Here is a 27,687-nt window from a genome sequence, read left to right as displayed (position 1 = left end):
GGATACAGTTTTTGCACAAAGCCCTCAGCTCCTTTTGCTCTAGACATTAAAGAGTGGCACCGTGGGGGGCTCCTCCAGCCGTTGTTTGATGGAAACCTAGAGGTGGATGCAACCCTTGACTTGCTTGAGTAGCAGAGGATTAGAGTAGTGCAAGGCGTGGACCGTTGACTTAGCACCAGTCACTTCAGAGCTGGATGGGTCACAGTGCCTCTCATTGTGGGAGGGCCATCCCCTTTGAGAGGTACAGTGAGGTATTTTTGGCCAGCCAGGGTAGGATACTTTGAGGTACACAAGGCTTGGCTAGCAAATATCCTTAAAGGATTTTTAGAGCTACAAATTGACTGGATGTATAGCCCCCCATCCTCGCTGTTAGCCCCTATACCAGAGTATCCATAAGCAATGGGCTGGGTTCTTGGTAACAGGATGGTTTTTCTAACAAACAGTTTTCTCTTTATTTTCCACGATCATCACCTGTCAGATTGCTGATTTGTATGGTTGTTTAGAAAGTTATTTTGTCTGAGGAAAAAGAAGTCTGGTATCGTTGAAAAAGTCAAATATGGTACAAGGACTTCCACAGATATACTTTCAGAGAGATGTTTATGAGTCATGTTGCATGGAAAAAGTAACATATATAGCCATTTTCAACATCTTGGTCCACCATCAAATATGCAGTCTACAATGACAACTCAGAGCAAAGACAAGAAAAAAGTGCAAGATGTTGTTGATCGTTATCGTTGACAAACTAGAACTTCCACTGCCAATGTAAGAAGGTCCTCTCATGACAAAAGAGAGACAAGCAAAAGGCCTTGCAAGACCAACTTTTCCTTCATGGCAAAAGTAACGGAAATTGATGAACCTGCTACTTTTCAATAGTACAGGCACTTGAATGTCAACATGCCATGGATGAAGGGTACAATGCTCTCACCAAGAATCAAACTTGGACTTTATCTCATCTTCCAACAAGCGAGTCAACAGAGTTAAGCTAAATCAGGATGGTACAATGGACAGATACAAAGCTAGACTTGTTGCAAAAAGATATGTATAAGAATGTGACACAGTCTATGAGGAAACCTTTGCACCACTTGCAAAGATCAAGGGTGTCAGACAATCACTGCCCTAGCATCACATTTTGCTTAGATTAGATGGATGTTAAAAATGCCTTCTTGAATAGCTTTTTAGATGAAGAGATCTACATGCAACCACCAGAAGGATATGTGACAAAGGTCAAGAACAGAAAGTATGCAGATTTCTTGAATCCTTGTTTGGATTGAAGCAAGCATGGAATGCTAGCATTTGAAATTATTTTTGTCAATATGGCTTTTCAGCCATCTAACTCAGATCTTTCCTTGTATATCATAAAGACTTCACAAGACATAGTTCTTATTGTTTTAGAATCTAGATGTGGATGATTTGATAATCCAAATATATAACAACATATGTGGATGATATGATGAACACATAGATGTTGTTTGATATGTGGACGATTTGATCATCTTAGGGTCCAATGGCAGCCTTATTTTAGAAGTCATGATACAGCTCATAAAATTTGATATGAAGGACATGGGAGACATCCACTATTTTCTAGGCATAGTAGGTAGTGCTTGCTATGCATGATGGAATTTGTGACTGTCATGAGATTAAAACTAAATTATGTGTAGAGGATGAGTTTGGGCATGTTCCTAGATTCATGTATATTTATTTCAAATGGTATTATACTGTCACAATGCAAGTATACTGAGAGGGTATTGAAGCAGTTCCACATGCATGACTGCAAACCCTTGCCTACTCCCATGGAATCAAACAGCAAGCTTTCAACTTATCACAGATCATCAAGTGAAAATCCTCAACAATATAGACAACTTATTGGAAGCTTGATATATTTGACCATTACCAGGCCAAACATCTCATTGTCCTAAGTCAATATATGCAGATTGGGCTCATCTAGATGCAGCTAGAAGGACAGTGTGGATGCAAAAATGTATCAATTGTTTCTCCTTCAGTCTTGGCTCAATTGCCTTATCATAGCAAAGTAAATCCACTAAAGTAGAACAGTAGCATTATTCTCTACCAAATGTTGCATGTGAAGCAGCTTGGGTTAAAGTGTTACTCTCAGATTCTATGAGATGATCCTATCACACTTTATTCCAATAATGAGCAGTATTTAACTGGATAAGATTCCAATGTCCCATGCCCGTACAAAGACATTGAAGTGCATTATCACTTCCTCAGAGAGAAAGTTCTCAGTAGTGAGGATGGTCCATGCACCAAAAGCAGTATCCACAAGCTATCTGTAGTGCTGCCAATAGTGATGGCCAAGGCCTCCGCATCACGCATCACCCAGTCTCTCACTGCTATAGGATCCGCCAGTGTCGTAACCGCAGCCGCAGTCACAGTGGCCACAGTCATGGTGGGCATCAGCTCCGCTCATGTAGTGATCTCCGAACTCATCCTAGGCCTTCATTTTCCACAAAGGATAATTTGAACCATCAAGCTTGCCTGCTTCCCCAAAGTTTGGAATTGGATACCTTACAGCCATGATAACGAAATGAAAGGGCTATGAATTTTGTATATGTGTCCGGATCTAAGTCACCATCCTTCTCATAAGGGCACTTGTCCTTCAGGCATAGAAGTTGATTTCTAAAAGCTGAACCAAGGTCTCTTTTCCCAAGGTTCGTGCCTTCGATCTCCCACCACTTGTAAACTCCCTCAGGGCTCTAATACCATGTTGGAAAAGATAGAGTGGGAGAGGTTGCTTGCTCATGCCAATGCCCCTTGCATGCAATGAGAGATCATTCAAATCCAACTTCTTTCGATGCACAAAAGCAATGTGGACCTAGAAATATATATTCGTCCAATGTGGTGAACAAATCATATACAAAAGATGTGTGTACAATGTACAACCCTCTATCAGCAGAGTGATCACTAGATGTGGACCCTTGTTCACTGTAAACCTATTCTCCTACCTTCTCGTGGCACCTCTAAAACACTTGGCCTGTGTTGCTCTCCTAGAGCTTATGTATGCCTCATATGCGTGCCCTGCAATCACACCTCCCTGCTGATTCTTTGGAAAGCCTGTTGTAAGGCAGTGCTTGCTCCGGATCCTTGACTTCCTTGCTGCTGTGAAGGCAGCCCAAACTGAGGCACAAGTCTCCTCCTGATTCCTTCTTCCTTTGCTGCTGTGAAGGAAGCCCTTTGATAAAGACTTCTGAGATCTCTGATTGCTGCAAACAGCCATCTCCCTTCCTGTACCAGATGGACCCTGGTTGGCTCCCTGAGGCAGGTTGCTCTGCCCAAAATCTGACTCCAGAATGAACTGAAGAATGAGCCCTAGAGGGGCTCTTTTTATAAGGCTGGAGGCTGGCCAAAAATCCCCAACTGAGCTGTCCCTACCAGACCCAGTTTGTGAACCCTACAGACTGGCGGACCTGGTAGATGCCTATAATAGGCTCCTGAAGTGCTCTGTTTCTTGCGCCCTCCTGCCACGTGTCATATCTACTTTCCCTGCCTGTCTGTTGGTCCTCTACCAGCCCTCTAACACCTGCTGCAGGCCTTCTCCAGGCCCGTATAACTCTTGAGTCTGTGCTTCAGCCTGCGGCAAAATCTGCTCCAACCATCTGCGGCATCTTCCAAACTCTGCTCCGACCTGTGGAAACTTACTTAGTGGTATTTCCAAGGGCTGTAAAAGTCCGGGTGGCTTCACCCACTCGGCCTTACTTACCTGACATGAGAAACACCGTGTCACATATTCATGAATATGCTTTTACATCTTTGGCCAAAAGAAATCTCGCTTCACGAGATCATATGTCTTCTCGACTCCTGGATGTCCCGCACACGGGCTATCATGGCACTGTCGAATGACTCTCTGCCTGAGATCATTCTGACCAAGTACTACAACCTTGCCATTTCTAACTAGCATACCATCCCTTATGGTATATCTTGCATAAGTTTGGCCTTTTCTCGATGCCAGGTCATCCTTTTCATTTTCCCCGGGTTTTAACACATGAGCCTTAGGCCATAAGCTCCGGACAAACTCGTCCACCTTTTGAGTTTCTCTAATCTCGGTCATTAGAGCACTCTCTAATACCGTGAAACTCAGGTTGTGCATAATGCGAGACAACGCATCAGCCACCTTATTGTCTTTTCCTCTTCGGTACCGAATCGTTAGATTAAGCTCCTGCATGAGCTCTGCCCACCTAGCTTGGCGGCCCCTCAAGTCAGGCTGTTTACAAAAATGTTTCAGAGTATCATGATCCACATCCACATAAAACTCTGAACCATACAAATAATGCCTCCATGTTTTCAAAGCATGGATAACAGCATACAACTCTAATTCATGAGTTGGCCAATTCCTTTGAGAGGGAGAAAGCTTCTTGCTTTCAAAGGCTACTGGCCTTCCCTCTTGAAGGAGAACTGCTCCTACCGCAATGCCACTTGCATCGGTTTCTAGGAACAACGGTTTCTGGGGATCATCTATTTTTAACACCGGTCCTGAGACCACAGCTTGTTTTATGGTGTTAAAACTTTCTTGTTGATTCTGTCCCCAAATAAAAGGTACTTTATCTGAGGTCAAATCAGTCAATGGCGATACTATTCCGGAATATCCTTTGATATGCCTTCTATAAAACTGGACAAATCCCAAGAATGATCGCAACGCGGTCAGACTCTGAGGGATTGGCCAAGTTAGTATCGCAGCCACTTTCTTCGGATCCATTTCTAACCCCTGTGGAGTAATTATGAACCCTAAATATTCAAGCCTAACCATACATAGTACAGTTTTCTTCTTTCCATACAGTTTTTTGTTTTTCATATGGTCCTGTTATTTCTGCACCGTAGAAAAGAAAAGCCAACGCCCGTGTTTGATTTAACGTAGGAAAAGAGATTCAAGCTAGAGATAAAGTCGTTGACAGTTGGTATCAGAGCAGGTTGAGAGAGTAAGGGACAAGATGGAGGCTGTGCGTGAAGGGACCATGTGGATGGGCAATTTCGTTCGGTGATTGATCGATCGATCGATCGGAAGCCCGTGAGGCGTTGACGGATAAATGACCTGCGTCAAGAGAAGCGTAGGGCCTAGGAAAAGGTAGACGAGAAATTCGTCACGGGGTCAGACGTGACGCAGCGCAAGTTGGCTACCGTGGCCTACGAAGGACTTTAATTAACGAACGGTTGAGCTTGGGGGTAGCGTGGTGGTTCGACGGTCGACGGGAAAGAAGACCAGACGGAGCTTTTGTTTCGTGGCGGGATTTCAGGGTCACGTAAGGCAGCGAATTGTGGCAGGTGGAGCGCAGAGGTGACGTGATCTGTCGAATGATTGCGAGACCTCCTCTGATTGGCGCATATTTTATCTCGTGAGGTTGGGGAGGACTGGCGCAGACCCTTGTAGTTCCCGATGATCTAGAAGCTGGCGAAGCCTACAATTTGACGATTTCACAGCCTACAAGTCCTTGATTTTATACCTGCAAGCACGGACTTAATTTGCATTCTTTTGGTAGCATCAGCCATCAATTATTGGATCTAGACTCGACGAAAGATGGCTCCAGTTTGTATGAACCAACAACTTCAAGTGAATGCTGGTCAAAATGAGATCAGGGAGATGGTGCAAGCCTTGTCGGCTAGACCGTCTAGAATTGATAAGGGCAAAGCTCCAGCAGAGCCAGAGCCCAGTATACATTCATTAGAGCGCGCAAGGGTCAAAGTGCCCAATATCGCTAATTATGACCGGAGAAGTACGCTGGTCGGATGACCGAGCGCAGCTCTGATGTGATCGAGGTTTGGTTACACAAGTGGGAAGAAGCCTTCGCCATTTGTGAAATTAGATCCGATCTAAAGAAAATCCACGAAGCCACACACCTGTTTATTGAGGCAGCGGATAGATGGTGGATAAAGCAACAGAAGGATCAAGTTGCTCCAACCACCTGGGAAGGGTTTAAAGCTGAATTCAAGAAACACTTTCTCCCACCTGATGAAGAATCCCGAGCTTGGGATGCTTATAGAAATCTTCGTCAGAGGAGTCTGTCAGTGGCAGAGTACACTGACAAATTCAGGGAATGTGTCATGAAAATAACAGACCCTCTCCCTATGTCGGTTCAGTTAAAAGACTATATCTATGGACTGAACGACAAGATCAAAATGGAAGTTCGGGCTAAATATGTGACTACATTAGATGAATCTAAAGCAGTAGCCCTGAACTATGAGGATGCCAGAGGCAGATCTGGTGGATTTGTGCAGGCAGGGACTCAGTATGAGCACCCGAGAAAAGGGGGATTTCAGAGGAAATGGATTTCAAAGACAAGTGTCTCGCAGCCAAGTGGCCAAACCAAGCAGGTGAAGCCGGTTGAGGGACCAGTAAAAACAAGTACCACCGTTGGGGTGAAAAGGAAAATAACTCCAATGGCAGCCCGGGCTTGGTCAAAGTCCTCGTTGACCCCTGAACAAAAAGAGAAAGCTAGAAAAAAAGGATTGTGCTTCGGCTGCCTTCAGCGACATCAGTGGAAGAATTGTCCACTGAATAAAGACCATCGCACGGCTAATATGATAATATCTGTATGCGACGTAGAAATGCAAGAGAGTCCCAATGCGGAACATATGCAGATGCAACTGGCGGGACCTTCTCAGAGGTTAGTACCTTGTTTGTTATGTGTGTCTGTTGCTAAGTTAGTGACGAGTGCACCTGATAACATCCTATCTAAGCCCGCAATCTAAGCCCGCAGCAACGGGGTATACAGCCTTCAATGATACGGAGTTAATTAAAATGAAAGGGCAAGTGGCCAGTCATGATGTCATTGTGTTGTTTGACTCAGCGTCAACTCACAATGTGATTAACTCCAAGCTCATGAAGAGGCTGAAATTAAAGACAAGTCCATCTGACTATGCGTATACAGTCAGGATGGCAGATGGAAGTTCAACTGAAGTATGGGACCAAAGGGTTACCCAGTTGGAGCTTCGGATTCAGGACTATGTTGAGAAGCTTGATTTTGAAATGACCAAGCTTGCTCATGCAGATATAGCCCTGGGTATGGCGTGGCATTCTAGGAAGAATCCAGCCATTGATTGGAAAAAGCACGTATATCAATTCAAGATGAATGATGTGCTTTATGTCTTGCGAGGTGAAAAAGATATACCTCAGGGACCGTTGGTTTCCGTGATGGAAATCAGAAAGGCTCAAGTAGAGTTTTTATTCCTTTGCACAGCATCGGTAGAGCCGGTTGATGATTCTTTGGCTAGCACTGATGTTACGCAAAGTGGCGAGATGGCCAAGTTGGCTAATCTTATAACAGAGGAGTTCTCTGAATGTTTTAGGGATGAACTACCTTATGGGTTACCTCCAGAGCGGAAAGTTCAACATAAGATTGAACTGATCCCGGGGGCAGAACTAGTAAATAGACCTCCCTATAGAATGAGTTTTGCTGAAGAGACGGAGGTGCGTAGACAACTGGAAGAATACCTCAAGTTGGGGCAGATTCAACCAAGTTTCTCGCCTTTTGCTTCGGCAGTGATATTAAAGAAGAAAAAGGATGATACGTTTCGCCTCTGTATAGATTACAGAGCATTGAATAATATCACTGTTAAGCACAAGTATGCGATGGCTCGGATTGATGATTTGCTAGATGCATTACATGGAGCCGTGATTTTCAGCAAGATAGATCTTAAGTGCGGCTACCATCAAATCCGGATTAGAGCCGAGGATGTGCATAAAACCGCTTTCAGAAGCAGGTTTGGTCATTATGAGTTTTTGGTAATGCCCTTCGGACTTACCAATGCTCCAGCGACCTTCATCATGCTTATGAACGATTTACTACGTCCGTATATCGGAAAGTTCGTAGTATATTTTATTGACGATATCTTGATATTCAGTAAAAGTGTTACTGAGCATCGTGAACACTTAAGGATAGTGTTCAGTACTTTGAGGAAAGCCAGTCTTTATGTGAATAAGAAGAAAACTGTACTATGTATGGTTAGGCTTGAATATTTAGGGTTCATAATTACTCCACAAGGGGTAGAAATGGATCCGAAGAAAGTGGCTGCGATACTAACTTGGCCAATCCCTCAGAGTCTGACCGCATTATTGCGATCATTCTTGGGATTTGTCCAGTTTTATAGAAGGCATATCAAAGAATATTCCGGAATAGTATCGCCATTGACTGATTTGACCTCAGATAAAGTACCTTTTATTTGGGGACAGAATCAACAAGAAAGTTTTAACACCATAAAACAAGCTGTGGTCTCAGGACCGGTGTTAAAAATAGTTGATCCCCAGAAACCTTTGTTCCTAGAAACCGATGCAAGTGGCATTGCGGTAGGAGCAGTTCTCCTTCAAGAGGGAAGGCCAGTAGCCTTTGAAAGCAAGAAGCTTTCTCCCTCTCAAAGGAATTGGCCAACTCATGAATTAGAGTTGTATGCTGTTATCCGTGCTTTGAAAACATGGAGGCATTATTTGTATGGTTCAAAGTTTTATGTGGATGTGGATCATGATACTCTGAAACATTTTTGTAAACAGCCTGACTTGAGGGGCCGCCAAGCTAGGTGGGCAGAGCTCATGCAGGAGTTTAATCTAACGATTCGGTACCGAAGAGGAAAAGACAATAAGGTGGCTGATGTGTTGTCTCGCATTATGCACAACCTGAGTTTCACGGTATTAGAGAGTGCTCTAATGACCGAGATTAGAGAAACTCAAAAGGTGGACGAGTTTGTCCGGAGCTTATGGCCTAAGGCTCATGTGTTAAAACCCGGGGAAAATGAAAAGGATGACCTGGCATCCAGAAAAGGCCAAACTCATGCAAGATATACCATAAGGGATGGTATGCTAGTTAGAAATGGCAAGGTTGTAGTACCTGGTCAGAATGATCTTAGGCAGAGAGTCATTCGACAGTGCCATGATAGCCCGTGTGCGGGACATCCAAGAGTCGAGAAGACATATGATCTCGTGAAGCGAGATTTCTTTTGGCCAAAGATGAAAAAGCATATTCATGAATATGTGACATGGTGTTTCTCGTGTCAGGTAAGTAAGGCCGAGCGGGTGAAGCCACCCGGGCTTTTACAGCCCTTGGAAATACCACTAAGTAAGTGGGAGAGCATTTCCATGGACTTTATTGTAGGGCTACCTGCAACACAAGGAGGATATAATTCTATCCTTGTGGTGGTTGATCGTCTAACCAAGATGGCTCACTTCATTCTGACTAGAGAGTCTGTTAGTGCCCGGCAAGTGGCGGATTTGTTCATTAGACATATATTTCGTCTGCATGGATTACCTAGATCCATAGTGTCAGTCCGAGATGTCAGATTTACCGGTCATTTCTGGACAGCGGTATTCGAGACACTAAGGACTGAGTTGGGAATGAGTAGTGGGGATCATCCTGAGACGGATGGTCAAACGGAGAGAGTCAATCAGACTTTAGAGGATATGCTGAGGGCATATGTGTCATTGAGGCAACATACATGGGACAAGTGGTTGCCATTGTTGGAGTTTGCCTACAATGATAGAAAACATTCATCTACCGGGTTCAGTCCGTTTGAACTGAACTATGGTTATAGACCACCCAATCCGACTATAGTTGGAGTACCTCAGAAAGTGCCTAGTGCCGCGAACTTTGTAGTTCAGATGCGGGAGATGCTAGCACTTGCGAGAGCTAATATCCGCCAGGCTATGGATAGAGCCAAGGTGTATGCGGATGAAAACCGGTCTATAAGAGTATTTAAGGAAGGAGAAAAAGTTTTTCTCAGAGTTCCTTCGCACTCGAAGTCATTGACTTTAGGAGAATGTGCTAAGTTATCACCTCGATACTGTGGGCCGTGGTTAATTCTAAAGAGAATAGGCAGTGTAGCCTATAAATTGGAATTGCCACAGGGGTGTAAGGTGCACCCGGTTTTTCATGTTTCGCGCTTAAAGAAATTTTTGCATACAAGTGACTCACTAATCGAAGGTGTGGTTTTGTTTCAAGAGAGAGAGGATATTGCAAGGCGCAAGCCAACAAGAATCCTGGACCGAGAAACAATGCAAATACGAAATCGGAAGATACCCACGGTGTTGGTTGCATGGCATGGTCAGCCTCTATCGGAAGCTACCTGGGAATCCGTATACCAGTTACGGAGAGTGTTCCCAGATTTCATCATCGAGGACGCTGATGCTTGAAGAGGGAAGGAATGTTATGCTCTAGCCGAGATAGCAGGACCTCGGATAGATCGGTGGGCATTCTCTCTTAGATGACCAACTTTTGTAATAGTTAATGTGCGTGATTGAAATGGTCAAGAGAAGTAACTGCCAAGGTCCTAGGTGAGGGTGGAATGGCATTGACTAGGTAGTTCTGAGTGCTAAAGCCTAGGTGCACCTAAATGTGCAATAATGCCAAGGGGCAAGTGGTTTTTAATGTGCCCCAAGAGAGGGGTAAAAAGGTGCACCAAGTGGAGAGGCTAAAATGATGACATTTGGCAAGGAGAACTATCTAGGGAAATGAGGGTCTCATGGATAAGCATGAAAGAAATAACGAATTGATCTGATGATCTGCGATCCATGAGAATAGGCTGGGTGGAATAAAAGAAAAGCCAACGCCCGTGATTGATTTAACGTAGGAAAAGAGATTCAGGCTAGAGATAAAGTCGTTGACAGTGGAACAATCCCAAACTCAGCACCTGACTGCCGCGTGGCAGCCTGATCATTGTGACCCCATTCAGCCCATCCGATCTGCTCCAAACACACACCAGGTGCAATGCAGACTTTCAATGCCTCTTGCAGCATCCAATGACAGCCAAGTAAGCTCCCTTGTGCTGCCCACATGGCAGCCTGGTTTCTTTATGTACATGCTGTACTTGCTGCCCACATGGCAGCCTGTGTGCTGTCCATGTGGCAGCCTTGCATTCTCTGTTGGATCTGCTCTTGTGGTAGACTCTCTTACTGCCCCCATGCCATCTAGCTTATCCTGTTACACTCCCCATGCACTCCTCATTTGTGGGCTCACAGACAGGGAGCTGGCCAGCTTAACTGCAACATTGCCTCTACTCCATTTGTGTTGAGGAGTGAATAGGACAGTTAATCAAAAGAATACCAAAAACTGATGCTCTGATCCCCGCCATGCTTGTGAGTTTTACACACAGAATCACTCACAAACGCCCACGCGCGCGCACACACACACACGTTATCTACTGTTACAGAATCAGTGCCCTTACCACTACCTGCCATCATAGTTTATTACGTGGTGCAGACCTGTTAAAGGAATAGCAGGCCCGTCAACGCAACAATGGCCAGGAACAACAGCAACACAACCCCTTTATTTTTCTATAGAGAAAAGAATTTTCTATAAATGCTTGAAAAACCGTCCATACAAATCAGCAATCCATGAGGCACTGATCGTAGGAAACAAAGAGAAAACTGGCTGTCAACCAACCTGTTTTCAGAGTACCAGCTCACTACCTAGGAAATGTCTGATACAAGGGCTAACAAGCAGGGTGGGAAACTATAATCCAGCGAATACCTCGCTCTGTGAATACATAAAAGACACATGCAGGTCAAGCCTTGCAAAAATGCATCCGCCTCTCAATATTCACCCTAGATCCTGACGTCCCGCATTCCCATATGGGCGTAGGGTGTAGATAATATGGCAACAAGGGTGGCTACATGGGAGGACTTTATAACCTCCCATCACCAAGCTGCAGTGAACGAGGAAACCAGATGGTGCCAAGAAGGTGTAGTTGCATCCTATTATCTCGATTGGGAAGACACTCTGTCAGTGAGTTCTATAAGCTAGAACATATGTGCGTTGATGGGAGTTACCACCGCTGCACGGATGGAGACTTGGAGATGATCCCAAGCCCCTTGGATGGCAGCTTGGATGTAGAGGTTGCAGCCACACTTTACTTGGGGCATGGCAGCTTGGTTGACAGAGGGGGGCCCACACCTTCTCCATGGACACGGTCACCCCTAGAGCCTGATGGGTAGACCCCCATGGGCAACCATCCAGAAAAGAAGTAAAAGATCATTTGTGGATAGTCGCTAGGCCATAGGCATGACTAAAATCTAGAGATGACCTTCAAGGGCACTTGCTACTCAATCCAATGTCATTCTCTCGAGGGGGCATAGGCAGCTGCCTAAGGCCTCCAGTTGGAGGTGGTAGTCGATGCATGTCGTGTACAAGAAAAAGGGCATCTCCACACATCTCTCCCAGTGCCCTATTATAGGCGCAAAAAACGACTCGCCCAAATCCCACCATATCTCCCGTAGGGGATACCCTCCCACATCCCAAAGGTGCCACTATGATCCATCCTACTCTAAAGGGACTGATGCCGGGTTGATGGTCCACTCCTTGCTCAAGCAACCCACTGTTAGAAATCACATAATAGAGGGTACTCTTAACGGAAGACAGAAAGATAGCCCACGAATTCACATAGAAGTGTTTATCTATGGAATACAAAACTTCTTTACTTATGTGTACTTAAACATACATATGTGCAAGCCAATAAATAGACAAGGCTCCAAGAGGAATATAGAACCAACAAAAGATATATTTCCGTCCAATAGACCCAATACAAAAGAGTCCAGAGTCCCACCAAACCATGGTCCTCTGTCCTTACCAAAGTGTTGTCCTACTACCTCCTTAGCACGTCTAGATCCCTAAGCATGCGTCCTCCTCGATGTGCTTCTGTAGACTTTAGTCACCTATGCCAACAAACACACCTCCAAGCTATTCTCCAGAACAGCTACATGGGAGGCAGTGAATGTCTAGAAGACTTATCCTCCTTACTGCCCTAATGTGCAGACAATGGTGAGGCCCAAGCTTCTTGACTCCCGTTCTCTTGACTGCCCTGGAAGATAGCCAAGGGTCATGATCCTTGCGTGCTCTTTGTCTACTGCTAATGCCCACCTTGTCACATGCACCCCTACACTATGGAGCATGGTGACACACACTCCAACCCATTTGTCGTACATCGTGACCCCATTGTGAGACGAGTCAGGCAAGAGTTATGGGGGTCATTCCCAGTTCCCAAAGTCACAAGCCACCACGGAGCAGTTCGGGTCGCAAGGGCAAAGCGTTGCGAGGTATCCACCTAGCCACAAGTTCAGAAGAGGGGAATGTCACATGCACCAAGGTCAAGCCCAGGTGGCAGTGACACCTGGCTGCCTAGCCTACCTGAAATGACCAAAAGGGCCTGGTTTAATAGGCAAGGGCCAGCAGCCTGGTTGACCAAAACCAACTAACCAGCCAGTTGTGCTAGCCCAAGGTTGGCTGGTTCCCAGCCCTATATAAGGGGCCTTCAGCCCCCCTTTTCACTCACTCAGCCTTCCTCAGTTCACGACTCAGCTCCCAACCTCCAGCAACGTTCCAGCCAGCATATGCGCAAGGTTTGGGTGTGTCCAATTTCCACAGCATAGTTCCATCTCCTACATGTCGTCGTTAGGGGAGTGGTCTCAGCACAGTTTTGTATGCCATTTTGGCAACCATGTATAAATAAAGCAGTGTACTATAGTTAGGTAAATCTCTTGTGTCTCTCATGCTTCTTTCCGCACAGCAAGTCTCTGCATGTTACATTGGTATCAAAGCAGTATGTTTCCTTTCCTTCATATCTGAGTTAGGTTGGAGGGAGTCCTAGCAACAAAGCTGAGTTATGGGGACTTAGTTAGCAGAGGAGGGAGCATGTCTTGGATACTATCTAATTTTGTATTTTGGACCTAGCCCGGACTAGTGGTAGCACTGGATACTATCTACTTTGTATTTTGGACCCACCTCGGACTATTTTGGACCCACCCCGGACTATTTTGGACCTACCCGGACTAGTGGCAGCACCGGATACTATGTAATTTTATATTTTGGACCTACAGTGTACCCCTGAGTATTTTGGAGCTACCCCGGACTAGTGGTAGCACCATACTCCATTAGCCTCTCCCTCCCAACCTTCATCGCGCATGGTGCTGGCTCCCGTCTTCACCTATATACGTTTACACCTTGTGGGGCAAGGTTAGGAGGGAATTTTATTTCCTCTAACAGTCATTATTGCAGCAGTTGATGGGTCTTCCAGCCATCCATCATGGACCCGTCCAATAGAGCAGCTCTCGGGCGAGCGTTCAGGGAGCACGATCATCTCCTTGAGCATAATATGCTCTTTTTTGAGCAGCCCGAGCAGGCCAAGAAGACAAAGGAGGATGCAACGACCCTGGACCATTTTCAGCTTCTGTTGGAATAGGAAGTCCTTGAGGCGATCGCGCAACAATAACTTGGCAACATATGAGGTCCGATGCAAGCGAGACCGAGAGCAGATGCTTGTACAGCACCAATAGTTTCTCATGGCCTGCCCACAGTTCCTCTCCTCAAACGCAGTACCCACATACCGTGCATCACCAGGAAGTCCTTTATCTGCACTGGAGTCTTCCATCTCCGAGCATAGTTCAGTAAACTATTTTGCAGCCGCTCAGACAGTGGTTTCCCTTGGGTCTACCAATCCAAGGGATTGTTCAGTTTCCACAGTCACCACATGCAATGCCTCAGGGTTTTCCACCCATGGGGGTAGTGCAGCCATTTCCATAGCGTGCTCTCAGGGGTCTTCCATCCCAAGGGCGAGCTTAGCTCATTCCACACGCCCAGATGATGAACTATTGGGTCTACCACCCACGGGGATCATCCAGCTTCAGCAGCCTATTCTCTTGGAGTTTCCACCCCAGAGGATCAGTCAGTTCATGCAGTTATGTCGGATGGGTCTTTTATTCTTCCAGCAACTTTATCATGTCCAATTAGTTCCTCTGGGTCTTACACTCCAGGAACTCAATCAACTGGATCAGCTTTAGCAGGGGAACATCTGGTTTTCACAGCTATGAGGGATGGGTCTTCCACCCTTGGAGATATCTCAGACCCATCAGAATTGGCCATAGATGAGCCTCTTGGGTCCATCGCCAAACCCACTAGGCCTCTTCATCAACTCTAGTCAGTTCCTGTGGGGCTTCCGCCCTTGCAGCTCAGTTGGCCACATCAGTTTTAGTCGGCATGACTCACATTTCACCTTCTCATCAGGAGTGTTCAGGACTAGGGGGCTCAGTTTCCAATGCCACTGGCCATGATGCTCAGCAGGAGAGGGCGTCTCAAGAGTTTGCCAGACCAGTGTCAAGCCTAGCAAGAGGAAGTACCCTCATAACTGGAGTCGCAAGTATAGCTATCACCATTATGGAGGTTGATGATTCCTCGGCAATTCGTGAGGATAGTCATGCAGTTCCCTCCGCAGCGCCCCTTCCTTAGCACTTTAGTGAAGCAGCAGTTGCAGAACCAGTCAACAAAGAGGTTGACAAGGCCTTCCCATCATTGTGTCCTGCACTGCGTGAGGTTAGTCATACAATGTCATCTCCATCCGATCGCGAGCCACCAGCAATAGTAGTGACCAGTGTCTACATCGACAGTTCCCTTGGTGATGACAGCAATTCGGTCAATTCATCAGAGGTGTCCTCAGCAACCTTCGTACTTCCTCAATACCTCAGGGGGACATGCTTAGTCCCAGTATCCCATCAGAAAGAAGCTATGCCAGACATGTCTCAGTTCTTTCGAGAGGCATACCAGTCATTCATGGTAGACGAGGTGTTCTCAGCACTTTTGGACATCACAGTTCTTTCAAGTAGCATCCCATTCGGTTAAGTCATTAGAGGGGTGCCTAGCAGCTCCTCCATTCCTTCACAGAGCATCCAGTACAGTCTCCTCCTTGGAGGGGTGCTCTACAATGCCAGTCGCTGCTTAGCTCTTTGGAGAGACAGCCACACTTCCATCTCTCTCGGAGTTTCTCAGAGAGACAGCTACAGTTTCCACAGCTCCCAGCATCATGCAAGTTCTTCTACAGATATTTCCATCAACAGTTCCAGATTTCAAGAGGGTGGCAGAGTTTTAACCCTCAGCAGTTATCACGCCAGCAGAGGAGGCACGTTCATTCCAGCTTTCCCTCACTGTAGTCATGCAGACAGAAGTACCACACTTTCCAAGAGTGCATGTGAGTATGCTGGAGTTCCCAGGTTTTCAGTTTTGGTTGCTAGCTTCAATGGCTTTCTCATCACCTCAGCAAATCCTGGAGTAGCACTAACATTTCTATGTCAGTGGGTCTTCCGCAATGGGGACAATGCATGCCAGCAATTGGTAGCGAATCTCATGCCATTGGACTTCCCGAGTGCAGTGCCTCCACATCAGCAGCCCAATCAGTCATCAGCAGGTCACGAGGACAGCAGGCAGTTTCTATGTCCAAGAGCCTATCAGAGTGCCATACCACCCAAGGATCAGGAGTTCGCAGTAGTAGCGTGGTGGGATGACTGGCCTCAGCAGTTCGGCTTCCAGTCTTCACGGCAGTACTGGTTCTCAGGAGTTTTTATTGAGCCACGGTGTTATCATAAAAGAACATTCGTTCCTCAGCCTTTTGGAGTGCTACCAGATCAGTCCCAATGCCAGACTGTTATTCCGCAGTTCTTTGGGAGGAAAGTCAAGTCTTGAGCAGGAGTTGATGGTCAGCACAATCAGGTTTGCTTTGCAGATTCACTCAGTCCCTTAGCAGCTATCATCATCCAGAATTTAAGCAGGAGGGAATGTCACAAGCACCCCTACACTAGGGAGCATGGTGACACACAGTCCGACCCATTTGTCATACGCCGTGACCCTGTTGTGAACCCTAGTCCATGGAGGAGCAGGCACCACCTACGGGGGTCCGTTCCCAGTTCCCAAAGACACAAGCCACGGCCGAGCAGTTCAGGTCGCCAGGGCAAAGCGTTGCAAGGTATCCTCCTAGCAACAAGTTCAGAAGAGGGGAACGTCACATGCACCAGGGTCAAGCCCAGGTGGCAGTGACACCTGGCTGCCTAGCCTGCCTGAAATGGCCAGAAAGGACCTGGTTTTATACCAAGGCCCAGCAGCCTGGTCGGCCAAAACCGACCAACTAGTCAGTTGTGCTGGCCCTAGGTTGGCTGATTCCCAGCCCTATATAAGGGGCCTTCCGCCCCCCTTTTCACTCACTCAGCCTTCCTCAGTTCAGGATTCAGCAGCGCTTCCAGCCAGCACATGTGCAAGGTTTGGGTGTCCTATTTCCGCAGCATAGTTCCATCTCCCGCATGTCGTAGGTTAGGGGAGTGGTTTCAGCACAGCTCTGTATGCCGATTTGTCAACCATGTATAAATAAAAGAAGTGTACTATAGTTAGGCAAATATCTTGTGTCTCTCATGCTTGAGTTAGCCTCTTATATTCATCTACTTTCCGAACAGCAAGTCTCCGCGTGTTACACACCTCCCTTGTCCCTGAACTGGTCCTTGAGGCAGGCTCTCTGCAGCTCCATCTGCTGCTCAAGTGAATCTCAGGTGAGTACCTTGATCCGTGTACCTTGCTGCCCCGGAAGACAGTCAAGGGTGCAGTCCTTCCTTCAGCTTCTGCAGTACCCAGTCCTCCTAGATGTAGGTCCGAATGTTGCTGGTCTGCTGCTCCAGTCTGCTCCTTGAAGGCTGCCACAATGGATGAGTAATGCCCCTTTAGGGGCTCCTTTTATAGGCCCTGAAGGGCCCCAAATCAACTGACCCAACAGCCTCAAAATGGCTGACCCAGTCAAATTCCACTGGCCGACTGGCTAATCTTGCCCCATGCTCCAGTCTGCCCCTTGAAGGCTGCCACAATGGATGAGTAATGGCCCTTTAGGGGCTCCTTTTATAGGCCCTGAAGGGCCCCAAATCAACTGACCCAACAGCCTCAAAATGGATGACCCAGTCAAATTCCACTGGCCGACTGGCTAGTCTGCCCCAACCAACCAGTTTGACCAGCCCAACCAGTCCTTTATGACAACACCTGGCCACGTGGCAAGAAGCCAGTGGCCCAGGCTATTCTCAGCCTCAAATCGAGACCTGTTGCGGGCCCTATACCTGCTCCATGTAGGAGCCTACCTGCTCCTGCAGTTCCACCCTTATCCAGGCCATATCCAGGCCCTAAAGCCTCTCCAACAGCTCCATACAGCTTCTGCAAGTAACCTGTACAGTACCCGCCTGTCCCGCTCTGTCTGAGCTCTTTTCTTCCTCGGATCTGGTCTCTTACCTGCTGCAGCCAGTCACATGTGACCTGCAACCACCTCGCCTCTGATCCGTACTGTCCCAGCCCTCCAGATAGCCTCGGACATGGCAGGTATGTCTTGGGGTGTGCTGCGCAAATGGCAGCATGTGTGCTTCCTGTGTGGCAGCCCCATGCTTTCATGTTTTGCTCTATGTATGCTGCCCACATGGCAGCCAATATGCAGCCCATGTGGCAGCCCTAACCGTAAGTACAGCTCCCCCATGCTCTCCTCACATGGGGGCTTACAGATGGCGAGGTGACTTTTCCCAACGCCCACTACTCTGATCGTCTGCCACTCAAGCAAGTCTAGGGGCCCATCCATCTCTGAGTCCCCAACAAACACTGGCTGAAGGAGTCCCACTTATAATGCTTGGTGCAAATATTGGATCCACTGGGGCACCCACGTCTTAGAAAACTGCCCATCCAACAGGAGAGTTCTCACCCGTGCCTCCCGTGTATGGCCCCAAATAAGCATCTGACTAGCACTTCCCATATACAAGGCCACAACCTCGAGTCCAATGCTCCGAGAAGCCCATCCTCCTCATGGTGCCTTCTAGAAAGGCTCACTCCACCCTGTCATAAGCCTTCTCCAATTCCAAGAGGAGGACTGCAATAGGCTGAGATTGCTCAAGTGCCCAATCCATTACCTCCCAATCTCTTTAACAAAACATGTCTGAGTGCCATGTACGATGTTGACAAGATGGAAGCGCGACCGCAAGCTCAAGACCTTGGCTAATATCATGTAGGCAGTATCCAAGAGGGTGGTCCGGCAAATACAGCCTCAACTGAGCGGAAGGCCAACTGCAGAGGACTATGAATGCACTCTTAAAAGCAACTAAAGAATGCGGGGGTCAGGCCATCCTCTCTTGGGCACTTCTGCGATGGGAAGGCCTTGAGAGCCTCTATGAGCTCCTCATCTATGAAGGGGGAATCCAACTATCTGCTCATGCCTTGAGGGACCGTTGAAGGGATGTGTGCCCACACGTGTTACGGACCCTCCGACTATAAGGACCTATGGGTTCTCCTCTGATGATTGAAACAACTGCAGTAGAAGGTCATGGTCATCTCCAAAATATCTTAAGGGTTCGAGTAAATTTGGCCGCCCTCGTCCCATAACCGCTGAGCTAGGTCCAACAGATGTGGGCAAGTGGTCCCAACAAATTGGTCATCCTATCCCTTGCTAGACCCACTGTGCCCACGAGGAATGGTATGAGAACTCTGCTCTACGGATCTCTGTGGCTTGAAGGTCAAGGCACATGCTCTCGTACCTATAAACAAGCCAATGGGAGGGCAGGTCCCGCTTTCTAAGTCCCTTTGTGGAAACCAAGTCAAGTCTCCCTAAAGGGATATGTGAAAGGGTTTTGCCCTGCAGCATCTTTGAGTGGATCAACCATGCATTTTAACTCGACAGCATTTTTGGTTTAGTATTTGGAAGACCTACAAGACAAGGGATACGATGACATCCATTTCCATACATTATAATGAGGACTTTCTAGCAACAAAAAGGTTGGTTGAGGACCTAGTACGCGATGAGGAGTCTGTACCATCAGATGGCATGGCTACCACCACTGTGAAAGCCACAACCCTTGTGAAGGACATGCCGCGTCACTGGTGCCTCTGGCTATAGCTCCTCTTTGCTTCTCTGGATCATTGCTACTGCCCAGCTGGCCTAACCATGTTGGGGATGGCAAAGTCAGCTGCTACCAAATCTCTGCAAGAATCTGCATCCCCTTTTGGGGGGAGTCCACGACAGGGAAGCATTATTGGGAAATAGTTCGACATCATCGTCCCAACTAAGATACCTATGGCTCCTCCTATGTGCATCCCAACATAGAATCTATGGAGGCACTCCGGTGAGCATCATGCCGTCTATGGCCGAAACGAGTAGCTAAGGCTACCAAAGAGTCTGGAGAACTCTGCCTCCTACCACGGATCTCTCCACTAACTACAAAGATGAACTTGCTCCCAAGTATTGCAAGAATCGCAGACCCACTTGCTTGTCCTCCTCAAACTCTACATTGTTTAAGCCTCCTCTAACAATCCACATGTCTATGTTTGGGAGACACTCTGCGAGCCGTCTCCAAAAAGCTGGCCTCTGCTGCCGATGGACTAGTGCGTAAACATTCAAGACTACTTGTCCTCCTATTAGCTCACCCTAGTCAAAAGCATCTAGGAACTGAAATGCATTCCCCCTACTATCGGGGACCAGATCTCTAGCCCACATCTCAAAAGGAGGTATCACCGTCGTCTAATGTACGAGGCTCAGAACATGTGCTCATGAATTATGAGACAATTAACAAAACAACCCACCAAAGCTCGCTGCAACTTCTGGGGAAGAAGAAGCTGCTTGGCTGCTGGCATGCCCGATCAAGAAGACCATGTACGCTCCAACTCGCCGTGGTCCAACTCATGGCAAGGAGGAGGGGCTGGCAAACAAGGCCCTCCTGTAAGTGGAAGCATGTGTCATGATCACAGATTTCGATGACATCGGTTGTGGTTTGGATGGGGAGTAGTCTGTATCTATGCAATGGCATGCCAAAGTCATCACTGGCACTACACCTACCTTTAAGGCCCATTGCATCAAGGACGTCTCCACTCCTAGTCGGCTGGCGTACAGGTTTAACAGCCCATGTGTTACCTACTTACATTGAACAAACGGCCCCAAGCGATCACAAGACCCAAGCCACGTCTCTCGCACAAGGAAGGTGGCCGTGTGGCCGTGGGAGGTCCACAACTCTCTCCCCTAATGATCCAGACACTACTCCATCATGCGGAGCCTCTATTCCCACAACATAAGGTCAAAGAGAAGGGAGGTACATTGCTCCTCTTCGATGGATGCAAAGTTGAAACCCCAGAAAGAATAGAAGGGGTCAACTGCTTTAATGGAGCCCCCCTTCCAATGCTGGAGAGTCATGACCGACGGGGTACCAACTCTCTAATGGAACCACCCTTCCGATGCTGGACAGAAAGGAGTGAAAATCTCCATGGCGGTGGGGCAATCATCCGGGATGTCAAGGTAGTTCCAGGTCCCCAGCCTCCAAAACTCTCTCAAGAGGAGCTATCCTAGGCGAGGCTTCGGTCTTGGTACCTGAGAGAAGAGGGAAGCTGCCCCTGTTGGCTCTGAAGAAGCCAAGTCTTGATCTGGATCGAGGAGGGGCCAGGCTGAGGCTGAGAAGATGAAGCTGAAGTTGAAGCTGCACCCAAGCCGGATCCTTGCGAGCTTGGTACAGCAAGATTGACGTCTACTTTGGGCAGCAAGGGCTCACAAGGGATGAACAGGGTCATGGGGGTATGTGTGAAATGGAATGCAGATGTCCACAATTATAGCACTGTAAGAGGATGACCTCATCATAGCTGGCAATAGCAACAAATCCATTCATGAGGTCAAGATTAATATGTGTGGATAGTTTAAAATGCATCAAATTATTTTCCGTGCTGCTTTTCTAAGCTAGACATGTACCTAGACTCTATGTTGGAGCAATTCAGAATGTTGCCATACCTATTAGTACCCATACAGACGAGTCACAAGAGTTGAACCTTTGGTATCTAATATCATGTGGTAGGGAAACGAAAGCAACCTGATGCTAGTCCCAAGCAGAACCAAAAACAAACATCACGCTTAAGATTCAGATCTGGAAACGCAGCAGAAAGTAAGCTTCAAACAGATCCCTTTATCTCAAACACATTGTGGGTTTAGAAGACTCAAGTGCTTGAATCGAATTTCAGATAGGGAGCTGAAAAGACTAAAGGCAGGGGATGCCTTGAACTGCTGCTCTTATTGCTCTCCTGTGTACCTTCGCTGAGGCTTGCGTGGTATGAGAAATAATGGCAGCAAACCCTCCTTTGTGAGAGTAGTGGGGGTAAGTTGCCCCTGCATTGGAAGCTGGCTGACTGGCTCTTATATGCCAACCCAGGGGCACCCAACCCTAGCCAACCATGTGAGCGAGGCCATGTCTGCCCCAGAACCAACCTGAAACAAGATCCCATAATTCGGCCTGCATGAACTGGCTCAGCTACTTATTAAAGCAAAACCAAGTTTTCAGCATACGTACAAACTCACTCAGTCTCTAAAATAGATCTATTCTGCCCACAGCCCTAGATTGGCATGGATTCCTCCTCCTAGTCCAGCCCTGATGTCTCCACTCATTGATATGACATTGCCTAGATCTAACAGATTGTACACATAAGAAACTTTCGCGTGGCTCCTATGCATCTACATTTTACCTTCATACTTATCATAAACTCATGAAAGGCAAATAATAGCATATACGTCCAAAACAGACAGTTCAAATACAAGTGGCCACGTAAGAAAAGGCGGGTCAAATTAAATAGTGAAGCTTCATTTTCCCCATGCAAAGCTTTCTAAATAAAGCATGTTTCAAAATTAAAGGCAGAATGTGGCACTCGCTGATCAAACCGAATCATGTCATAAAGGTTATGGAATACCTGCAGTAGCTCTACGAGGTTTGATTGCTGACTCTCTATCTGATATATTTGCCTTCGGATGAAGGCTAGTTCATTTCCACTATTGGCACTATGGCAGCTGGTAGTGCTGTTACTAGAAGTGCTGCCCAGATCTGCCCCAACAGTACAATGTCCGACAGCACCCTCCTCTTGCTGCTGCAAAGCAGTATCGAACCATGAATCGGGTTTTGTGATATTCGACCTTGAACGCCTAGTTTTTGTACAGCTCAGTCCAACATTTTCTTCAAAAATCTGATTCTCAATCACAATGCCGGAAGTCTGGATTCTATCTTTAGCAAAACCAATTTCGCCATATGAAGAGCTGTGTCCCAAAGTGTTGTGCTCTTGGAAAGTATTCATTTCTTTGCTTGCGAGTGTAGTTTGTGATCTTGGGACATTAAATTTGGAAGATTCTTGTAGACTGGCTGGCAAAGCAATGTCGATTTGCCAGTCGTGAGAATCCCTTTTTTCCAGCTTTTGAAAGAAATCAGGATTAGCTTTTTTGTCTATAAGAGGTGCCCGCTTCTTGATTTTATTTACAGTAGACCTTGCATGACCAAATTCATAGCTGCTATCTAGTGGTTGAGAAGACGAGTTCACTTCGGAAGTACGCTTCAACACGTTGGCGTTGGCGTCCACTTTCTTCACTGGTATATGGCAATCGTAATTTTCATTGAAATCGTTCTCTGCAAACCACCCCCAGGGAATCCAAAAATACAGAAGTGCATCAAGATTCAACCAACTCGCAAGACATACAACTCAAAACGTAGCCTTCATAAAATGCTTAACGATAAAACAAAGCTAAAATACTGTGTCAAGAACAAGTCTGGGCGAAGCGGTCTTAGAAGAGCGATATACGTATTGAAATAGAGTTCACAGTATGAAAATTACAACTCATGTGAAACCCAAAAAAAAAAATTGCACACTAGTCACCTTTCACAGCAGAGTTTCTGTCTGGTGCCATTTCTGAGCTTGGAATTCTTTTCCAGACTGGCAAAGTTTGAACCACCGTATCTCGGACGGGTTTCACCTGTTCGAAAGACATCAACGAACTTCATTGAACAAATGTTGCAATACGGGTTGACAATAGCCCAATGACCACTCCAAAAAATACTGACCTTGTCAAATCGGCAAGTTTCGAGGGCTTCGAGAACTGAAAGCTTGAAGGTGGCCAGACAAGGACCAACGCTGGACGCTATGCATGCGAGCGTCTCGGAAGCAGCCTTCCTTGTTGCCCAATCATTGCTTTTCAGACAGACTTGCACACAAGTCATCAGTGTTGCCAGGCACTGATAGGATGTAGCTCCACCCGCCTAAAAATTTTTGCATGAATCAGTGTCCGTTCCAATTCCAACCATGACTACCATTACAGTCTCATCTCAGAAGATGGAGAAAAAGAACAATTAGTCCCAACGCTGAAGGTGAAATGGGGAAGCGACCTGGATGATACTTGCGACAGCAGACAGCAGCGCAGCTTTGGCAGTGAAGGTGGGACTGTTGAGAAGCTTGATGATGCGAGGGCAAAGGCGTTGCAAGGAGCCGGGAGGTGGATCTCTGAAATTGTCAATCACGGCAGCTAAACACATCGCCGCTCCGACTTGAACGCCTCTATTTTGCTCGCTCAGCGCCTCAAACAGAGGTTTCGCAAACACTCCGAGGGGTCCTGCAAACGCACCCGAAGCTGCATTGTCTCCTCCGCACTTCGCAGCACCTGAGGGCAAGACCTTGCCCGCTAGCGTCCCCATAGCGTCCACGCATGAATCGCGGATGCTGGAATCGGGGTCTCTGAGGCGTCTGACAATGTTAACGACAATTTTGGGAAGATGAGGAGCCAGGAGATCGTCGTGCAAAGACGCCAAGGTGCCAAACAGCTTGACACATTCTTTGCGCACAGCACTCTTCTGCTGTGAATCGGTGTCATAGAGGCAGGAGAGGCACAGGGAAATTCCTTCGGGGGAGAGAGTCTGCGCGATGCGTTCCAAGTCTTCCACAGCAATGTGCTGTGTATCGCGATCGGCGAGCTTGTTGAGGGCAGAAAGGATGCGATGCTTGAGCTCGATGAGAAGGATTTGCGGGGGAGGCCCTGGTTTATTTCCGCTGCTGTTGGTGCTGCTGGATCGGGACTTGCTACCGCCATTGCTGCTACTGCTGATTTTAGATTGCGCCATGACTCGATTGCAATGTCGATCCGCTCTTGCTCCTGCTTCTTGCGGTTAAGGCATCGATCGAAGCGCAATTGTTGAAGCTATTCCTCTGCTACTTAGGACCGATCGGAGCACAATTGCTGCGGTTGCTCGTCCTCCTCCTCCTCGAGTCGTCGTCCTCCTCTTCCTGCCTCCTCCTCGTGTCCGACCACAATACAGAGGAGCATTACTTCAGCTCTTCATCAGGGGTGCGGTCGGAATGGCGTGGGAGCTGCAAGCTCTTTCCAAAAGCGAAGCTGTTCCCTGAGCTGCATTTCTGTTGTAAGATAGGACTTGGCAATGATGGTTCGGCGGCTGCTCCAGTTCTTGTCCAAAGGGAAGATCGGGATGAAGCTACGGCTGCTGATGAAGTCCCTGCTCCTGCAACTCCTCGTGTTTCTCCGCCGTACCCCCTTCTCCTCTACTGTCCCTGGCAAGATCTGCTCGCTGCTGCTTTCCAGTTCTTGTCGAAAAGGAAGCTTGGGATGAAGCTACAGGTGCTGATGAAGTACCTCCTCCTACTCCTCCTTCTCTTCGTCTTTCTCCGCCGACCCCCTTCTCCTCTACTGTCCCTGGCCTGTCTGCTCGCTGCTGCTTTCAAGTTCTTGTCCAAAGGGAAGATTACTGGTGCTGATGAAGTCCCTCCTCCTCCTCCTCCTCCTGCTCTTTCTCCGCCTTCTCCTGTACTGTTCCTGGCCTGTCTGCTCCTGCTGCTTTCCAATCTGCGCAGGGCAAGAGAGGACTGGGTTTGGCTTTCGAAGATATACACAGGGGAAGAAGAAACGACGATGATGACATGGCACCTGCGTTCACGCCTTCGCCTCCTAAGCACGCTTGCCTCCGCACAAGCGGCGCAGCATTTCATCATTTATTTACACTTTTATTTCTTTTTATTTTTTTATTTTTTTCCCCCAACCGTAGGGCATGTGCAATTAAAAGCCGGGCTGTCCTCTGAGCGTACTTTTTGCAGTGTAAACGTCACCCTTAATATTTATAAAATATCTTTTAATTAAAAAATAAAATATGTGATAATTAAAAAATAAAATATGTGTGCTTTTTTGGCTCCTACATCCTTTGATTAGTCCGAATCATTTTCACCCCCTCTTTTTGGGACGAGTTTGGTTTCAACGTTCAAGGAAACATACCACCTCTCTAAGGAGACCAACGTTGACCAAGATATTGGGTTTTTTTTTTTGCACATAGTTTGTTTTGGGTTCTCTTATTATTTGAAGGGCTTAAATGAATGCTATGATTAGAAGGATAACGTGAGAGGGGATTTAAGGGTGAGGTTGTCACATCTCCTTTGGGACGCCTAGTGAAATTTCACATTGTTCTTTCATTTCCCAATGCTCCTAAGCACACCTTTCTCTAAGAAAAAATCCCTTAAACTTGAACTCCAACTAGATTACCAAAAAGTGACTGTAAATCCCAAAGAGCTCTGTTGTGCTCAAGCCAAAACCTTACCTCATGGCCAAATCTTCTTGCTAACCTTCAATTGCATCATTAAGCAGAACCTTGAAAAGCTCTTTAACTACATTAAAAGTTTTTCCAGGAAGGAACGCCGTCATCGTCCACAAACAACAATTAGCCTATTCTATTTGTGCACACCAAAAGCTGAAAATCTTTCAACATAGGTAAATGCCCACACATTTGCCCATGTGCATCGGCTCTAAACAAAGTAAGACCACACCTAGTGTTCCTACACAGAGGCTCGTGACTCTACACCTTCTCGACACACAATCCCACATTTCACAAAGGCAAGAGCAATAGTCTAGTAGAACTTCTGTTCAAGGGGGCATTCTAAATTTACTAGTTTCCTCACTAGCTCTACAAAGCTGTCCGCAACCTCAACACTAAAGGGAATGCTATAAAATCAATACCATGGAGCATTCTTTGCTAGCACAACCTCCACACGAAAACAGAGTAGCAATGAGTTTCCAAGCATTAAATATCATGCTATCAAAATATCCCCACCAACAACATCATGACTACCTCCTCTAATGAATTTGAGCATCCATAACCTTTGCATGCCATGAGTGCAATTGTGTGCTATTTCAATGCTCAATGCTTTTCTTGAAAACAATCTCAATCATATACTATCATTCAACCTCCTTGGTCATAGTGACATGAGACTTCAAGTCACCAACATCTAGCACCTTCTTCTCATTCTTCTCAAATCCAAGCAATAAAGCTTCACTGTAATGCATCCAAGTGAAACGTCAAATCCCCCTCAATTATCTATAAATAACATGATCATTTATGCATCAATTAAGCACAAATCAACCATAGGTTGATTACTTCAAAACTACCCAAATAACAAGATCATTTGTGCATTAGTTAAGCTCAAATCAATCAGAGATTGATTCATTCAAAACTATTGCATAAAATACCTTGCAAGCTTCAAAACTACTTGAATACCTTGCATTTGTTCACCTAAGATTAGAGCTAGATCATTTTTTAAATCTTTCAAATAGAAAGTTTGCAGTCTCTAGAGTCTGGCTTTAGTCAACTTAATGAATCCACCTTGACCTTCCTACCCCACTCCCATATAACCACCCACCACTCCCATACAACCACTTTTGCCTTTAGATTGAATGAATCAAAAAACACGTTGCATTTGAAAGTTCTCCATGCATCACATCTTCAAGTGAAAGGGAAAGTCTTGCCATGCTAAGAACGTTATCCATAGTATCATAAAGTTGATGTGAATGGACTGAGCACCTCAGTGAATGAGAATACCACCATCCTCAACCAACAACAAGAGTGGCAGTTCAAAATTACTAGCCAACTTAAATATCCCTCACATGTTCATTGCATTACTATTACAAATAAATAGGATGCACACTTTCTACACTTGTCCTTCTCAAATAAATGTGCATCAAAGTCACATGCTTGCACATATCCAAAAGACAAAGGGAGATGGCAAGTAGATTCTTTGAAGAACATGGATCAATCCTCCTTTGTATGAGTAGTCATCCCTATGTGGCCTAGACATTCTTGTGCAACCTACTCTA

General features: G+C 46.6%; 1 protein-coding gene across 1 annotated transcript in view; it reads right to left on the bottom strand.

Annotated features, from left to right (window-relative positions):
* The window catches only part of LOC147886891 (microtubule-associated protein TORTIFOLIA1-like), a 37,149-nt gene extending 11,800 nt beyond the window's left edge, over positions 1 to 25,349 (bottom strand). Inside the window, exons 1-4 of the mRNA XM_087394390.1 lie at positions 23,930 to 25,349; positions 23,609 to 23,803; positions 23,424 to 23,520; positions 22,473 to 23,176 (exon numbers count right to left, since the gene is read on the bottom strand). Of these exons, the coding sequence (XP_087250516.1) occupies positions 22,473 to 23,176; positions 23,424 to 23,520; positions 23,609 to 23,803; positions 23,930 to 24,658 (1,725 nt within the window). The 5' untranslated portion in view covers positions 24,659 to 25,349. The remainder of the gene's footprint in view (positions 1 to 22,472; positions 23,177 to 23,423; positions 23,521 to 23,608; positions 23,804 to 23,929) is intronic.
* Between the last annotated feature and the right edge of the window lie 2,338 nt (positions 25,350 to 27,687).

The sequence above is a fragment of the Dipteris shenzhenensis genome, chromosome 23 (genome assembly GCF_047967505.1).
Source record: "Dipteris shenzhenensis isolate YYH24624 ecotype China chromosome 23, Dip_SZ_1.0, whole genome shotgun sequence".
In the NCBI taxonomy this organism is placed as follows: Eukaryota; Viridiplantae; Streptophyta; class Polypodiopsida; order Gleicheniales; family Dipteridaceae; genus Dipteris; species Dipteris shenzhenensis.
This window is presented reverse-complemented; position numbering and strand designations above follow the sequence as displayed.